Raw genomic sequence first — 18,987 nt, 5'->3', positions numbered from 1 at the left:
GTTCAATATGAATATTATAAAATTAAAAAAAAAATAATATTATTTTTATTTTAAAATTTGAAAATTATTATTATTTTGTGTGTTTTGTTGAGAAATTTGAGAAAATTGTAATAATTAGGTAATAATTAGATAAAAAAAAGTTAAAAATTTAAAATAAAAAATACTTTTATTTAAAAAATGTCTGAAAATAATTATGAAAGTTTTGAAATGAGTTCACTTTTCAAACATGCCCTTAATTTTTATCTTTTTTAAGAGAGATGGCTATTAATAGTTAAGGTATTTTTCCGTGTACTATGTTCCATTATGAAAATTTTGGAAAATATTTAAGAATTTTATTTAAAATATATTATTTATTGGGTTTCAGAAAATGTTAGAGAATTTTAAATATATATATATATATATATATATATTAAATGAGCTATGAAGTAGAATTTATAAAAGTAGATAGATAGAATTAAAAAAAAAACTGTTTGCATTTTCTGATTCTGCCATTATTTCAAAGAGTTGTCAACAAAGGCGTTGAAGAAAATCCAAACTTATTAATTTTTTGAGTAAAAAAAAAAAAAAAACACGACTGTTAAATTAAATTAAAAAAAATAAAAATAAAAAAGGGAGGAAGTTTCACGGTTCATTGTGTTTTTTTCGTTATAAATATAAATACTCTTTAACACCTTAGTTACGTCCTTTAAACTTGAGCAATTGATAGCGAGTAATACTAAATATAAATTTTAAATAGATAAATCTTATATAAATTTTTTTGACAAAAAATAGATCGTATTAATAAAAAATAATTTTTTTTATATTTTTTAAAGATGAGATCTATTTTTTTATAATAACTTATACGAAGCTTGTCTATTTAATATTTATACAAATAATTTCTCAATATATAAATATCTGGCACCAAATCCCATCTCAGTACTCTTTTGTTCAATTAGACAGTCTGATTATTTCTATAATCTCTAGGCCGGTTTTATCAAGAGGGGTTTCTGTTTTCATTTATTTTCTATTTATTTTTTGAGTTTGTGGTAATTTATCTGAGGAGTACCGCCCTTCATAAAATTCCAAAGGCCATGAAAAATTATCGTCGTGTGACTTAAACATGGTCTACTTGGGTCTATGCCTCTCCTCTTCTGAGCAATTAATGCACTGGAATGAATTTCGGTGTGATGGAGGTTGGTTGCCTGTTTTCTTCACTTATTTTGTCCCCTCGCTCCTACATATCATCAATACACATTTCATTTCAATACTGGCCCACCCACATAACTCTTCTTTTCTTCCTTTTATTTCTTGTTGGACCCTGCTACAGCCAGCGAAGGTGGCCACAGAACAGTCCACTAATTTTTTTTTTTATATATATCTTTAATTTTTTTTTAAAAACAATTCATAACAACATTTAAAAATATTTCTTTAATTTTATATATTAAAAACAATGATACCCACCGTCACCATCGATGACTTTTATTTGTAGGATAATCATTACCCTTATTTCTCTCCCCGTCGAGTGGGACTGGCGAGACTTGTATAAAAGTAATGCTACGAAAATTGAAACACAAGTTTTGTGCAAACTAATTATAAAAATTAAAGAAAATTAAATGTTTCACACTTTTAAAGGTAAAATATACTTTTATATATATATAAAACAAAAACATACGCAAATTTTGTATGTATATATATATCAGTTATTCCAATTTCCCTAAATAAATCAAGCACCAACCTGGCTTTGTTACGCAAAATTGTAAGCTCTTGATTCTTGACTACGGACAAATAACATCATCATAAATAATGTTATATACAAATAAAAAATTATTTTTTTATGCAAATCTGGTATTAATTCATTTTTTCCAACGAGATTGTATAGTACTTGCACAACCACAACTGCAAATATCATTTCTCTTTCAAGATTAAGTTTTACGTTCTCTAGTTTCTACTTACAGGTTTTATGAAAGAACTCTCTTGACGGTCGGCACTCTACTAAAAAAATAACAATAAAAACTATATATATATATGTAAATAACAAACCAAAAAAATAAAAAACTAAAAATGAAAAAAGGAAAAAAGAACTCACTCCTTACAGGGGGAGGAATGGTGGGAGCATAATCTCGACCCCTAAAATGGGTGACAACCCCTGCCGATAAGGCGTGGTTGAATCCATCATTTAACCAGTAATTTAACCACACTAGTGTGTAGTTCTAAAAGTGAGATTTTGTTTTTGCATCTAAATGACTAAATGATTGCGGATTGGTTTGTTAATCCGTCAAGAGCTCAGACCACTCTTAACTCACCCACCCATAATCCCATTCACAAGGAAAATACCAAGGACAATACAAAATCCCACTTAAGTTAGCGGGTGCGGATGCTGGAGAGACGAGCTACCCTCCGATATAAAATGCTTAAAATTACTAAGCATTTTATATGACAAGGCACCATTTTTTTTTTTTTTTGAAAAAAACAAAGCAAAACAAAGCCATCTGTCATAAAATGCTAAAGCTAATTCCATGAGTGTTGGATGACTGAAAAGGTAAAAAGAAAAAAATACCACTCTCATCTTGCTTCTTGATTCTATCGCACTATGCCGACATGTCATTATCCATCAACCCTTGAATTTATTACTTTAGAAAACCACAAGATAATCTATTGATTGATCAAAATGCCACATCTACTACATAGTGTGTTAAAGAGTAAAATGGGATGGTATATAAGCATAAACTCTTTCCCCATAACATCTCTGCACAGCAGAGTAATTTGCTAACAATATCAGCAGCACCAAGGCATCTGTTGCAAGCATGGAATACGAGAACAGTTGGCACGCACCAAAACAACACTTGAGAGGGACAGAGAGACAGGATTTTTTGAACAAGGTACGCAGCCAGTCAACAGTAATGAAACTAGAACATGAGCATAAAGCAGGAAACCAGACTGAAACAAAATCTAAAGGCAGCAGTGAGCGGTGGACACGACCCAGCAGCATCTATCTGGGATTTTATAAGCCAATCTAAAAAAAACTCCATTATGGTCCTGTGAAAGCCTCAGGCTACGAATATCCGGTACTAATAAAAGCAATCCAAGGGAATCACGCCTTCCACTTCAACAAAAGGATATTTTACCCACAAATACATAACTTACTACGGAATGCGTCCTACATACCTTCTTGACTGAGTGGACAGCATCATTAACCTTTATAAGAGAGAAAAATACATTATCAATTTCCAGTTCAACAATTGCCACAACCTATGCAATGCATGCTACTCTCACAAAAATAATAGTACACTATTGGGAATGAAAGAGAAAGAAATCAGAAAATAACAGTCGAGAACATCAACTTGCATCCAAAAGATATATATATAATTTTTTTAATATCCATGGGTGTCCAGGTCAGCTTGCACGCACCTCGACTAATCCCACAGAGCCTTGAAATTAACGGCTAGGTAAACCTACAATGACCACGAGGAGACTCGAACTGGTGACCAATGAGGAGCAAACCTAAGCCTAACCAACTGAACTACCCCTCAGGGTTGCATCTAAAAGAAAATTGATTATTGAAAAGAATCCATACCCTTTCCAATACTCTAAATCAAACATGAATAAAAAAATTTCATTGTCTTGCATATATATTGGCAGCACACATGATAAAGGTAGGCTATCATAGAGGGAGATACTAATGTAATCATTAGTTTTTAATAATTCACCTTTTGGGCTCTGATGATTTGAATATCATGGGTTGTAGTACCTGATTGTGAAACTAATTAAAAATAAATTAAATTTTGGAAATTATAAATTAGTTTCTTTTTAGTTCTAAATGTGCTGTGGCACAGTGAGGCTTAGGAAATGGCCTAGGTTTCTATGGAGCACATGAGGTTTAATTTGGTAATTGCTCTTTTTGTTTTTCCATTCATTTTCCCTAACTAAATTGCACATATTCTAGAGTTCAAAGCGTGCAAGAAAAAAGAAGGATATCTCTAATAAGAACAGTTAAAATATCAAAAAAAGGCAACATGACTCTACACTGCATGACAAAATTCTGTGAAGAGTTTCTTTGAGCTTCTTTGTTACATATACACTGCAAGATTCACATTGACCCAAGCTTTAAGCTTTAAGCATTAAGACATTAGTGGCATATATATTAGTGCACATAATGTAGTATTGCAGAAAACATAGACGCAAGGTATTTGATTCATAAGTGTTTCTGCCCAGATACAACGATGATATCATCATTATCTGTTTGTTGTCAGACAGGAGAGCGGAGAGGATGCAAGCTTATGTCGACATTTGGTATTATCATTACTTTCCATTGAATAGATGATAAAGAAAAGTGTCACCCCACATTCAATAAATGAATTAGAATAGAAAACAAGCATGCTCAACTGCTCAGTTTGACTGAAGCACTGAATGGATAATTAGGATGCATCAGTAGCACACTGAATGCTTTACTCACCATCATGGACCACCACACAGTAAGATATACAACCAGTCACCGACAGTAAATTGCCTGATCAATATGTGGTGGAATTTGCTTTATCTCAGTCCCGAGTTCTTGCTCAATCCTATACCTATTGGGAATAATATATAAAGATAAATAAATCATGAACCCACCAATAAATAGCGGTAGATAGCTTTACAATTAAATGTTATATAGAGAAAGATATACATACAGGTTAAAGCGATCCTCATAGGTGATCAAATTCACGGCTAAACCAAGGTGCCCAAACCTTCCAGATCGTCCAACCTGCATGTAAAACGAATCAGTATGCATATATACAGCGCACAGATGGAGAAATCTGCATTCAAAAACTGTATCTTACACACCCTGTGCAGATATGTTTCTGAGTTCTTGGGAAAATCAAAGTTAATAACGACATTGACTGCTTGAATGTCAATTCCCCTTGTAAATAGATCTGCAATTCACCCCACCAAAGAGAAATTAGAAGTACCAAATGGTAAGATCCCTCTTTCAAAAAACTAAGCTTAGATAAGGTGTAGAAAAACAGGGAATCTAAAGGGTGGTTTGCAAGAATAACCATATCAGACTCATGATCAATTCATTGAATTAACATACCAGTGCAAACAAGATTCCTGCATGCACCATTGCGGAAGTCATGAAATACTCTGTTACGATGGTCTTGTAGCATCTTTGCATGAATGTAAAAACAAGAATAGCCAAGTTCTGTAATTTTCTTCGCCAACAGCTCAACCCGGTTCACAGAATTGCAGAATATAATTGATTGGTTTATTTGCAGCTAGTAGAAGGACAACCATATCATTATCATAAAAGAAGAAAACAAATAATACATGCATAAATAATTCAGATTAAACGAACCTTGGAGAAAAGAGTATTTAGGCAGTGGACTTTCTGTCTTTCTTCAACAAAAGCATAGAATTGTGTGATACCCTTGAGCGTAAGCTCATCCATAAGGTTAATAATATATGGCCTTTGAAGATATCTTTCTTTGAAGTCTTTGACTGTAACAGGAAATGTCGCTGAAAACATCAAAATTTGACGGTTTGCAGGCATAAATCGAATTAGCTGCTCTATTGATGGTTGAAATTCCGGAGAAAGAAGCTTATCAGCCTAAAAGACAATAATAAGCATGCCTTCAGATTTTTGCAGTTCATGATATTTAAACCAACCCAATTACATGTAAAAGAAGAATCATATAAGCAGACATGAGAAAAATTCAACTAGACTAGACTCAAGAGGTCCAAAACATAATCAGTGATCAAAAGATGTAACAATTGACCTCCCAATCATATGCATAAATATGTCCACCACAATGACAGTAAATTTAAGTGAAAATCAAATATTTGGTGGAATCTGAGCCCATTTGAAATATTCTGAACCGTGAAATCATAATAAGCAAAACAGCTACTTGATCAGACAACTTTCAAAGCACTATTAACATTCATAATTATTTGGATATTTTTACATGACGAGAATGAAAAGAAAAGAATGAAAAATTAAAAAAAAAAAGAAAAGAAAAGAAAAAGAAAGTCCGGACACTGGAGAAATTGCCACCATCTCACGATCCTAGAATACGAAGATAAAAATACCAATCATTTCCAACACTTATTATTAAGCATTTACCTCATCCATAACAAGCATAGAACAATCTTTCAAAATGCAAACACCTTTTTTTGCAAGATCTAGGATTCTTCCAGGAGTTCCAACCAGTAAATGAACCGGTTGATATAAACGCATGATATCATCCTTTAAGCTGGTACCACCTGTTGTTACCATAACTTGGATATTCAAATGCTTCCCAAGTTCTTTACAAACTTGTGATGTTTGAAGAGCCAACTCTCGAGTTGGAACAAGTATAACAACTGCAAAAAAATGAACATTTGAAAGTAAATCTAAAAAATGAAGACAAAAACAAGCATCAACGGAACTTTCAAGTCTAATAGCTGTGAAAACCTTAATCATGGATCAGAAAGACCACATTATCATTGTTTTTTTAACAGGAGACCACATTATATTCTTTAAATAATTACCAGACACATTTGAGCAAAGACTACAAATCATATGGAAGAATGTATTCAGATACTGGTGAACAAACCTTGAATAACGTTGTTATCCTGATCAATTTTTTCCAATGCAGGAATGCAAAATGCAGCAGTTTTCCCGGTTCCATTTTTTGCTCTAGCTAGAATATCACTCCCTGTTAAAGCAATTGGAATACTTTCTTCCTGAATGGGAGATGGTCTTTCAAACCCCTTTTCATATATTCCCATAAGCAACTCGCGCTTCAGAAAGTAGTCCTCAAATTCATTTCCCTTAGTTGCTGTCACATCCTACATGGAAACATTAATAACCATATCAGAGCTAATTTGAAGATTAGAGACTAAGGCCTAGTTTGGTTTCACAAACCTTTGAAACCATCTCATCTCAACATCCAAACATGAACATTTTTCAATTTCAAATTTTCAACTTTTCCATCTAATCATTACCTAATCATTACAGCTTTTCCAAACTTTAAAACAAAACACAAAAAATAATTGAACTTTTTCAAATCCCAAAACAAAAATAATATTAAAAAATTCTATTCTAACCCTATTTTAACCTTAAACTTTTTTATTCAACTTTTTCTCTCATTTCCCAAAATCCCATAAAAATCTTAACTCAAACCATTTTACTACTATTGGCAAATTATCTCACTACTATTCACAAATTTCTCTTCTCATCTCATCCGTGTGACCAAAAGAGACCTAAGTCTACATCTCCAATCACAAGTATAACAAACATGTCATACTCCAAAAAAAAAAAAAAAAAAAAAAAAACGTCCAACACAATAAATAGTACCATTCATAATATCGACAACAAGAAGAAGCAGAACAAAATAAAATTCAACAAAATACAAACTTCTTATTGTCCCATAGCATTTTCCCCCCGAAGACTGAGTACTGAAACTCTGCTTCGGAGCAGAAGACGTGGCTATGAAATTATTCAAATCTTGTTTTTATGCATGCATAGAAATCAAATTATTTTTAACCCTAAAACAAATAGAATTAGCAAGTGATTATATTTATTCCCTTTTGAGTGTGTATGCAAAGAAAATAATATATCAAAACCCAGACGTGTCAAGATATGCAGCTAAGTTTCACACAAAAGAAAAGGATAGCAGCATAAAAACCTTGCCAATCCATTCACACAAAAAACAGTTTAATATCCACATTACCACACAATTATTGTATCAAAGAAGACTACTAATAAATAACCGAAATATCATCAAACAAGAAAATACCACAAAACTATGGTTCACATTTGAAGAAGAATGCGTAGTATAAATTCCAAAACTCGATACCAACCAACTGATCCAAAAATTAACAACTAGTTTGTTACTTTGCCATCAGGATCCTTAAAGGAATCAAGATGGCTCATGAAGATACACGGGTATAAACTGAATGTCCCATGTCAAGCTACTACACCAACAGGGAAAGTTTTTTTTTTCTATATAGGTAATCAAGAAGTTTTATTCAGGATGTATACATGCATAAAAAAAGAGAAGGCAAGGCTCAAGTACACATGATGTATACATGACAAGTACCTAACTAGTCATCGATAAAAAAAAAGTACCTAACTAGGGTTTACAACCGAAAGTAGAAAATCATGGACATTTAGTCCATTAAAATCAATGGCCCCCCCGCCCATTGATAGTCCAATTCCTGCAAAAAAATCATCCCACATGGTCTTAGCCACCTCGCAATGTAAAAGCAAATGGTCTACTGATGCACCATTCTTCTTACACATGCAACACCAATCCAACACCATTACCCGACATTTCCTCAGATAATCTGAGATAAGAATCTTATCCAAGGATGTTGTCCAAACAAAAAAAAAAAACTGCTTTTTGAGGAGCTTTTTTCTGCCATATATTCTTCCATGGAAACTTGGTCATTCCTGGGCTTCTTAAAACTTAAGAGGAACGATCTAACAATGAATCTACCTTTCTTGGAGGGGCTCCAATTCATCTTATCTATAGTACTGTAACATCCGGACCCAGAGTGATTTTCATTTTCATTTTGAGATATGTTTTGAAATAGATTTTAAGATGATATTTGTTGTTGATTGAGTTACATCCCCTATCCCGAACTTTTACCCCGTTAGTTTTCTTTCAGTTTGAATATGACCCCTGAATCAAAACAAACTCCTAACTCCAAACTTTATCCAATTTATCCTCAAGACTCACGGCATCTCCCTCTCCCTCATCTATAAAAATCCCACAGGACCTTCAGTTTTAAACACAAGAAAATCCAATTGAACACACAGAGAAACTTACTTGTGCATCCCTTCAACCAAACAGCCGCCACCATTGATCACACAGAGGAGGTCGGAGCACTATTCCAATTGCCCAGAAACCACCAATCAGACACCCCGCACCATTTTAGGGGAGTTCCCGATAGGATCTCTCTCTCTCTCTCTCTCTCTCTCTCTCTCTCTCTCTCTCTCTCTCTCTCTCTCTCTCTCTCTCTCTCTCTCTCTCTCTCTCTCTCTCTCTCTCTCCGTGATTTTCAGTTCTCAATTTCTCTCTAACCCTCTCATTCTCTCTCGCGTCGCACCACTGCCCAGAGGACCCAATCGCATGACTATTTGTTTTCTTTTTCCTTGTTTAGTTGATACGCGATGTGAGCCACTTATGTATATTTCCTTCCTTTTAATTGTTTTGTTTCAGACTTTCCAAGAAGCCACTTCCATGCTTCCATAAACACATGTATGCCCTTTGACCCTTAGCCTATACCCTCCTTGACCAGATTCTTTTTATTACAATAGCCTTTGGGCTTTAAGCCATTCGACCAAGTGGTTTCCTTTTAAGGGTGTTGGGCCTAGTTTTTTTTTAAATAAACCTATTAGGCTTGGTTTTATCTAGACTTGTGTATTTTGGGTGGGCTTGTTTTGCTATATTTCAGAAACTGTTGGAGTGTTTTAAGTGGACTGTTTTCCTTAATTGAGCCTTGGGCCTTCTTATGTTTTTAAAAGATTTTTAAGCATATCTTAAAGTATTATTTTATATTGTTTCAGCCTATTACTTTAGTTAATATTCCAATTAACCTTTAACTAGATTTTTATAAAGTTAAGTTATATGTTTACATGGAATATTAAGTAATATGATATGAGTTTTGAATAATATTATTTTATGTAATCTTTATATAATTGAATATTTATTAAATTATCCATTTGGTATTATTTTTAAGTATTTAGAATGCTACGACACGTTTTTCTAGAAAAGTTAGTAACGATTAGTGCCTTGTATTTTGGAAGCAGCGCTAAGAGGTAATTAGCATAATCATATAATTGCATGTGTACTGTAATTTTCTAATTGTATATAAAAATATGATGTTTGTCTACGCTACGCTACAAGCTAAGTCAAGGTTAGATTCCTTCTACAATCTTTGATGAATTATGACATTATACTTGTACGAATGAATTTGTTGTGTGATGGAGTGAATGATTCTAAAATCATATGGAAGCCATGAAATGTTCATGTAGAAATTTAAGTCAAGTATGCCATGTAACAAAATAGCCAGATTATATATGCGATGTTCATATAGTATCTAGATCATGTATGTCATGTTCATGTTGTGATTAAATCATACATGCTATGTAATGTCAAGAAGTCTTTAGATCAAGTATGTTATGTAAGGTTCATATAGAACTCAGATCATGTATGCCATGGAGTGTTTATGTTTAGATCATATTATGCCATCTACAAGTATATGTCATGCTAGAAAAGTTCATGATATTAAATAAGTTCTCATGCATTAAGAAAGATAAGATGTTTAAAGGTGACACAGACCTAAGCGTGTTCACCACAAGCCATGTTAAGACGGTGCCATGGACCTAAGCGTGGTTCACTATAAGTTAAGTAAAACTTGGACCTAAGCATGCTTCACTCTAAGCTATGTTTAAGGGTGATAGTGACCTAAGCGTGTTCACCACAAGCCATGTTAAGATAGTGCTATAGACCTAAGCGTGGTTCACCATACGTTAAGTGAAACACGGACCTAAGTGTGTTTCACTCCAAGTTATGTTAAGGATGACACGGACCTAAGCGTGTTCATCATAAGCTATGTTAACGATGACACGAACCTGAGCGTGTTCATCACAAGTTATGTTAAGGGTGACACGGACTTAAACGTGTTCACCACAAGTTATGTTATGCGGTGCCACGGACTCAAGCGTAGTTCACCTCATTTTAAGTGAAACACGAACTCACATGTTATGACAAGCTATGAGGTACCATGGACTCAAGCGTGGTTCACCATATAATAAGTGAAAGACAAGTTAAACAAGTATTTTATGAATTCATGTTATATGTTTGCCATGATTATGTATATTTTCACTCATGTTGATGATGAATAAGCATGCTATGAGAATCTGTGAATGATATATGTTTGTTTAAAGAGTGTTTCAAAAATTAGATCTAAGCTAAATTATATTTTACGGTATGATGTACTATTTACTGAGTATTCGACTCATTTTTTTATTTGTTTGTTTGTTTCTTTTTTCTCTTCTATGTTTAATTGTCACAGATGATGATTGTAAGGACGTAACGCAAGAGGACCAGGAGTAGATCTAGTGTTAGGACTTAGTTTCTTTTATGATTTTTGGATAAAAAGTCACGCGTAGGGTTAGTTTACATTTTTATTTTTTACGTTTTCAGTTTTATGTTTTCAAAAACAGTTATGTTCAGTTTAATTAATGTTTTCAACAAATGAGGTATTTAAGGATATGATTCTCTTTACTATTATGTACGTTAGTAACATCTCTATCCTATGAGAACAGGGTGTTACAAGTACCCTGGTCGCGTTTACATAATACATTAATGCATATAATTCTATGATAGCCTCCAACTCCCAATCTTGGGCTACCCTAATGAAGTCTACATTCCATTGAGGGGAGCTAGTAGAGAAGACCAAAAGGTCAGCTATCGCTGCATCCTTCACTCATGCAAGCTTAAAAATGGTAGGGAAAGAGTCTTGGAGGCTTTGTTTACCACACCATTTGTCGTACCAAAATCTGACACGAGAACCATACCCACCACAATGTGTGCATGTCTTCGAACGATCTCCCATCCTTTCCTAATGTATTTCCACTACCCACCATATGTGGACACGTACTTCATTCAAGCATCATTCCTTCCCAAACTTCGAATCTATAACGGACTTACAAAAACCCCCCTTTTCATGTTGGTACCGCCACAACCACTTGCCCAACAAAGCTTGGTTGAACTTCATCAAGTTACAGATCCCCAATCCACTTTGCTTATAAGGCCTTCTACCGCCTTCTTCAAAAGACCCAATTCCTCTTTCAATCAAATAAGGATCCCCTGCTCCTCTCTTTCTGCAAAACCAACATGGGATAGACCACCACTACTCTCTTCTAGTACTTCACGCCGCCTCGTCCCATGCTTCTCTGCAGTGGTAGTACTCTCCTCTGCTACATTTCCTTTTATGTCCTTTATCTGCAGCGCCGAGGAGTACCACATGCCATGCGGCACCAACACAAGTTTCTCTACCCCACCCTTTGCAGCCTCTGCGTATGACTTGAGTGGCTTCCCCATCTCCTTCCCTTTAGCTACTGCCCTACCTATCAGGATGAACAAAGCTTGATCCTTGTCTGTCATGATGTACAAAGCATGCTTTAGCTCCAGAGAAAAGTTGTGCCAACCCCTTCCTTTCGGGATCACTAGAAGGCCACGACATCCATTGCCACCATAATCTGTTATTTCCAAGTAGCACCCAAAAGCATTAGAACAACGAAAGACAAAAAGGGCCTTGTTACCATTGTGGTGCATCTTGCAAAATTCTGTCATTCCCTCCAATAATGAACATTCTTCCATAGTATTTGCAAGCTAATGAGCGCTAGCAAGACCAAGCGCCATCTCCTTAGTAATAACCTTCCTACTACTCTCAATGATGCGAAAATATTTTCACCCCTTCGACAATAATACAAACACCTTTGTTTCTATAAGCAGATGTTTTAGAAAACCCATCCTAGTTTGCAAATAACAGCTGAATAATCGAAAAACAGCAAAAAATAATTGCTTTCAGCAAAGGTCACGGAACAGACCACTCATCGTAAAAGTGTATCAAGAGAGCCCCTTTGTTGGCAAACTGACAGTTAGACACAGTAGATAAAAAACACACAATAGAGACGTCTAGAGGAGTTCATACCCTTGAAAGGTGTTTGATTCCTTTTATAGAGAAATTACAACACCAACATAATCCAAATTGAATTACCCTTTTACATAAGGTGGCCACTCTCCTCCCTAGAAATAATTTCCCACTACCATTTGCCAATTATAAACAAAACATTCCCCCTAAATAAAGAGGATAAAATAATCAACATGATGGGAAAAAAATGAGAAAACAATGCAATTATGCACCTTGAAAAGTTGTCTAAGAAAGCAGTTGCAACTATATAACAAATTAGATCATTCATGGCAAGAGGGTTTACAATCATACCTCAGTTCTATAGCGTGTATCAGGTGGCGGTATCTTTAGCCTTGCCTTCCAATCTTGAGAACTAGAGATGAAAAATAGATGAAAAAAATCATTTAGAACTTGTCTTATTTAACTATATGGCTTAGCATACACAATTTGCAGAAAATAAACCACTAAGTATTTAGAAAACATGTTGAAAACGAAACCAAAAGGACTTAGCAAATATATTGATAATCAACAAGAATAACAACTATAATGAACCAAAGCAAGAAATTTGTTGCAAACTTGCAATCACTACTTAACTTCAATACAACAAATTCAGATTCAGTGCTTTTCTTTGCACGATTGTTTTGATTAGTTAAGAACAATGTGAAAGATATGCAAATAGAGAAATATCCTAGGACATATCCTGATGATATGAACAACTTCCACATCCTCAATAAGAAGCACAATATCCAATCAACTCTTCTATAGCAACAAAGCCATTGTGATCCTAGTCCCAAATCAATTCAAGCATATTATAAATAGAACAGACCAGAACAGTGGGAATTTTTTTTTTAATGGCGGGGGAACCACCCCACGACAAAGCCCTTAGGACTCACACATGGAACCTAAACCCGCGGAAGACTAGCACAGCAACCCACTGCCATGGCTTCCAACTTAAATCGCAGTTTGATCCCAGGGGAAATTAAACCTGTGACATGGGGCTCATGCACACAAGTTTGCCCTCACCACTTGGGCAACTCACAAGTGAATCAGAACGACAGAAAAATTATTCAATAAACACCCACTATACAAGAAAAAATAAATATTTTCTGATAAGTAGAAAGAATAAATATTAACTTACTAATGATAGTTGAATCATACAAGCGGTTCATTTCCATTAACAGATGGCGTCATGTCTTTATGTCAATTGGCTACTATGTCTTCAGGCAAAATGAAATACTGTAAAAGTCCCCTTCAATATAGTCAGAATTAATGAGAAAACAAAAATTCTTTTGGGGACATTTCTTTCCAAATAAGGGTGGTGCTAATACGAGTTGCACCAACTCCTTCATCCAACTAGTCCAAAGCAAGGTTCCTGAAAATTCTTTTGGGGACATTTCTTTCCAAATAAGGGTGGTGCTAATACGAGTTGCACCAACTCCTTCATCCAACTAGTCCAAAGCAAGGTTCCTTCACATGTCAGATAACATATTAGCAATCATAGTTGGGGCCCCCAATGGAAGACCCAAACCACATGGTCTATACTCCAAAAGAACTAGTCAATGATACAATTGGAACTCCGTTGGAACCTTATAAAGAGCGAAAACTTCTCATTCCCAAATAATGTGAGATCTCATACACCAACTACTCTTATCTTTATCATATGAGATTTCACAATCTACACCAAAAGAACTAGTCAATGATACAATTGGAGCTCCATTGAAACCTTATAAAGAGCAAAAACTTCTCATTCCCAAATAATGTGAGATCTCATACACCAACTACTCTTATCTTTATCATATGGGATTTCATAATCTACACCTCTTAAATTCCCGATGTCTTCGTCGAGTCAGTCCATTGTAGGTGGCACGACTCAAGTCCTATATTTCTTGTTGGAATAGACTCTAATACCATTTGTAATACCCCAATAGAAGACGCAAACCACATGACCTATACTCCAAAAAGACTAGTCAATGATACAATTGGAGTTCCATTGGAACCTTATAAAGAGCAAAAACTTCTCTTTCTCCAGCAATGTGGAATCTCATACACCACCTACCATCATCCTTATCATATGGAGTATATCACAATATGGAGTATCACAATATAACAATAACACATGCTCAGGTGCAACAATAATCAACAAGACAAGACCCGAGAAGTTTCTGGGGTGATTTGAAAAGGAAATTACTATAAGTTTTAGAAAGTACTGACAAACCATTTTTATATGTAATCAAGACACATTAAAACCAAAGGGTGCACCAAGTACACAAGAAGCATACAAGAGAGCCACCTAAGTAGAAAAAAAGACGACAAAGACAAAACTCGCAAAACTCCCCCAAGGGCCACAATATCAATCCACACTTTTAACAAACAAAACTAAAACCACCAAAAGCCCCTCGAAAAACACCAATCAAACTATTCTTACATCAAGACCAATCCACATAAAACCAACCCAACAAACCAAAAATACATGGAATTATATTTAATAGCACGTGCCAATCTTTTTAGCAACTTTTTGCCTCTATTGACTAGTTTGGAATCGGAAAGTGAATTTTCATGGAAATGACTTGCTGTGATGGCTATCATCTTAACCAAACTACTGCTCGTAACCCTCACAGGCAACACTTGCCATTTGATGTAAGTCCTTTACATTGTTCAAAACAAAATCTGAAGACTCCCATCCCTAAGCCAATAGAGCTCCCAAACACAATGGTGGGGAGCAGGATCCAAGAAGCGAGGCTTCCTCCCAATTGTAATGATCCACTTCAAGCATGATATTGATTCACCCCCAAGGTGACTGGCCCCTCCAGCAAACGAAACTCCATCTTAACCAAACAGGTGAACTTAATCTGAGCCTTGGCATGTGCTTCCCATTGAGGCCCATCACAACCTTAACTATCAATCCACAAAAGGTGCCTAAAATGATCACTTCAATTGGGGCATTAGAAGGATCAACAACCATTGAGCTCGTCTCCAATAGTGCCCACCTCTAAGGCTCCCCAACATGCCCTAGTCTAAGCCTATTTTCAAATCTCCAACTATATTTGGCCCCAAGACCTCCCATCAATCCTTTCTAGACAACAAGCCACGTCTACATATATTTGAACAAATGTATCTTTGAGGGTGCAATTATCAAAGGGAAAAGGAAACTCCCTTCAGCCAACACGACCATTGAAGATCTAGGGATCATTCCCATCCTCAAATGCAAACGTAATAGGCATAGACCTAGTTCATGCAGCAGAATCTTAAGTCCTCAAAACACCCTTTACTGTCGTGAACACAGCTGGATATTTTCTCAAACCCAGCAATAACTCTGCAAAAGACCTATTCTCAACCTTTGCCTTCATTAAACTGGCTACTACCCACACCCAACAGCAAGCATACACCATCATGATCCCCAGGTGACACGCCACTAGGTGGAAACCAAAGAGATTGCATTATAAACAGCCACTCCATGGCAAAAGGCCTCCACCTTTGCCTCCCCCCTTCATCCAGCTTCGTCAAATCAAGAAACTGTCCATGTTTGTTGGAGCTTTGTCAGGGCAAGGAAAAATGGGATTCCTATGCTATAGAATTCCCCAAAACTTCCTTGATCTTACCTCTACAATCAACTCCCCTGAGGGATAATAGCAAAAAGGGATGGCTTTTACCCAAAAAATGAATTGGGGCCTTCACCCGTACATCTTTTTAATACTCATAACATAGGACGCCTAACCTCTACTGCCAACTCAAAAGATTTGGAATCTAGCATACCACCTTCAAATCCCCATTACTGAAAATTTTGCCAGGAGGATAATGAATCATGTCCAGACATAATTTTGAAAGAAATGAGAAATCTTGTAGAAAGTAAATTCTAAGGTATGAAATGAGAACGGAGGCATGGGCAAGCCAAAATATGCAAATTAACAATTACCATTGAAAAAGTGGAGATTTCTGACAGACCATACCGATAACTAACGCCTCTCGCACATTCCAATAAAACTCTACAATCAGCTCGAGGACAACCAACCAATGGAAAACCCCAAAAACAGCAAGCAAAATCAAGTCAAACGAGCAGATTCACACTGCCATACAAACTTGCATACACATACAGCTAACGTATCAAAGGAAAAAGCACCTATCTTGGTGAATGGTTCGCCAGTGGAAACTCACACCTGATACTACAACAATATACATACAAATTTGCATACACAAACAGCTTACGTATCAAAAGGAAAAAGCACCTTGAGTCGGCGGCCTCGGACTGCACAGTCTTCTCAACCTCGTCGACGATTGAATCGGAACCACCCAACTGAGCCCTCCTAAGCCACTGTTGTTGTTGCTGCTGCTGCTGCTGATGATGATACTGCTGCTGGTGCTGTTGTTGGTGGTGATGGTTCTGCTGCTGCATAAAGCCCCTCTGTACGTACTGTTGTTGAGGGACCCTCGACTGGAAGGCCGGGTTTAGATTCATGCCTCCGCCTCCGCCTCGGCCAGGGCCGATCCCTGGCGGATACCTTCCTCTATTGTTGTTCATCCCACCGGTTCAAACCCCACCCAAAAGGTCGAAAACTAGGGTTTGTTGGTCGGAAAACTACGACGCTAGGGTTTCCTGGTGTATTAAAATTCTTACGATTGATGGAGATTCCTTCCAAAAATCAAATAAACCTAACTTGACAAAAATTTCTAAATCCTAGGGTTTCTCAAGGTGGCAATACCGCAAATTCGAAACGGAACCAAGGGTAAGTCCTGCAATGGACTAACACAGAAAAATTCTTAACAAATCTAGGGTTTCTTGGTGGCAGGATCGTAAATCAGAGGAAATTTCCGAAACGGTCAGAAATCGGTCGAGATTCGAAAGCAATAAGAAACAAGCACTGAAAGAAGAATAGGGTTTAATTGGGAAGCAAAAGGGAGAAAATAAAGGGGAAAAAAAAGGAAAATAAAGACTGAAAAACGCGAGACGTCTGTTTCTGTACAGATCTAGGAGATCGGAAATGAGAGGAATGAATTTAGTTGGACAGCGAAGCCAGAGAAATGGAAGCGGTTTTGGCTTTAGGATTCGATGAAATAGAGGGATTTTCGAGGGCTAGTTGGGTTTGAAGGTTTCAGAAAGTAACTGACTGCCCCGAGCGAGCTGACTAGAGAGCATCCTAGGGCATCGTCAGAAAAGGCCAAAAGGGTGCAAAGCGAAGCTCTCTTTTTTTATACTTTTAGATGTATATTATATTTGATTTTGGGAGATATTTTTCAGATTTCTTTCTAAATTTGAAAAATGAATTGATAAATTAAATTTGAATTTAATTTATTTATTAAATAAATCAAATTTAAATATGAGATTATGAACGATTATTAAACCATACAACTTGTGTAAAGCTCGACTTGATTCTTACAAGTTTGTATAAATTTGAATAATTTTATTCTTATTATTTTTATGGTATCATCTTTATATTTATAATGAAGATGTTTTAAATATTGATAGAAATCAAGTTTTACATGCACAAGAGTCTTCTCTCTAACGCTTCTCAATAAGTAGACAGTGGAGGAGTTTTCAGTCCTTCCCCTTTGGTGGAGAGGAGGGAAACAATCCCTGCTCACTTCGGTGATTGTAGTGGAAGAGCATGGAGGAACTATAAGAGTTGTTTTTTATTGACACCAAGTGTCTGAGAATTGCGTCCCAACTAATCTCAATATACAAGCTTTCGATAAGAAGTTTTTCGCAATTTACATTAGGTAATGCAATGAAAAAAATCTCTCAGTTCGATGACTTCTAGAGATTGTTTATAACTAATAGGATTCGAATCTTAGAACTTTGATGGTGCATACTATCAAGACCAAAGTCTTTACCACTTGAGCCAACCCTTAAGGGTTAGAAGGAACTAGAGGAGATTTGGGAACGCCTTAATTTGAATGAAGAAGAACATTTGTCCATTGATCTCAATATTAGTGACACGGAAGAGATAAGCTGGAGAGGAGAACGAAGTTTGGTAGGCAAGGTATGCTTAGATCGCACAATTGAAAATGAAGTAGTCCAAGCAACTACGGCACAAATCTGGAGATTGGGCAAACCAGTGACTTTTCAGGAAATTCGTCAAAACACCTGTATCATTACCTTTGCTACCCAAGGGGATAAATGTCGCATGCTTTGGGAGGGGGTCAACAATAATCTCTTTATACTAAAACCATTTGATGGAATAACTCATCCACATTTGTTAACCTTTGGTGATGCCTCTTTCAAGGTTCAAATGCATAATCTTCCTTTAGCATGCACGAGCCGTCAAATTGGGAACTTGATTTTTAGTTCTAGAGGTGGATGTTTAGGATAATGTTGTGAATTGGGAAAGTAGTTTGTGAGTGAAGATT

At 36.0% G+C, this 18,987-nt stretch overlaps 1 protein-coding gene across 1 annotated transcript; it reads right to left on the bottom strand.

Moving 5' to 3' along the window:
- Positions 1 to 2,602: 2,602 nt before the first annotated feature.
- Positions 2,603 to 17,818, bottom strand: LOC122298569 (DEAD-box ATP-dependent RNA helicase 8-like). The gene is made up of 10 exons (XM_043108381.1): positions 16,869 to 17,818; positions 12,958 to 13,018; positions 6,552 to 6,786; positions 6,080 to 6,318; positions 5,315 to 5,566; positions 5,054 to 5,234; positions 4,804 to 4,892; positions 4,650 to 4,723; positions 4,433 to 4,547; positions 2,603 to 3,174 (listed from the first exon to the last, which is right to left on the bottom strand). Exons 1-9 carry the CDS (start codon positions 17,159 to 17,161, stop codon positions 4,469 to 4,471), a joined length of 1,503 nt encoding a protein of 500 aa, XP_042964315.1. The 5' UTR covers positions 17,162 to 17,818; the 3' UTR covers positions 2,603 to 3,174; positions 4,433 to 4,468.
- Between the last annotated feature and the right edge of the window lie 1,169 nt (positions 17,819 to 18,987).

Source organism: Carya illinoinensis, chromosome 2 (assembly GCF_018687715.1).
Source record: "Carya illinoinensis cultivar Pawnee chromosome 2, C.illinoinensisPawnee_v1, whole genome shotgun sequence".
In the NCBI taxonomy this organism is placed as follows: domain Eukaryota; kingdom Viridiplantae; phylum Streptophyta; class Magnoliopsida; order Fagales; family Juglandaceae; genus Carya; species Carya illinoinensis.
Note: the sequence above shows the minus strand (reverse complement) of the source record. Positions and strands in the feature narration are given on the sequence as shown.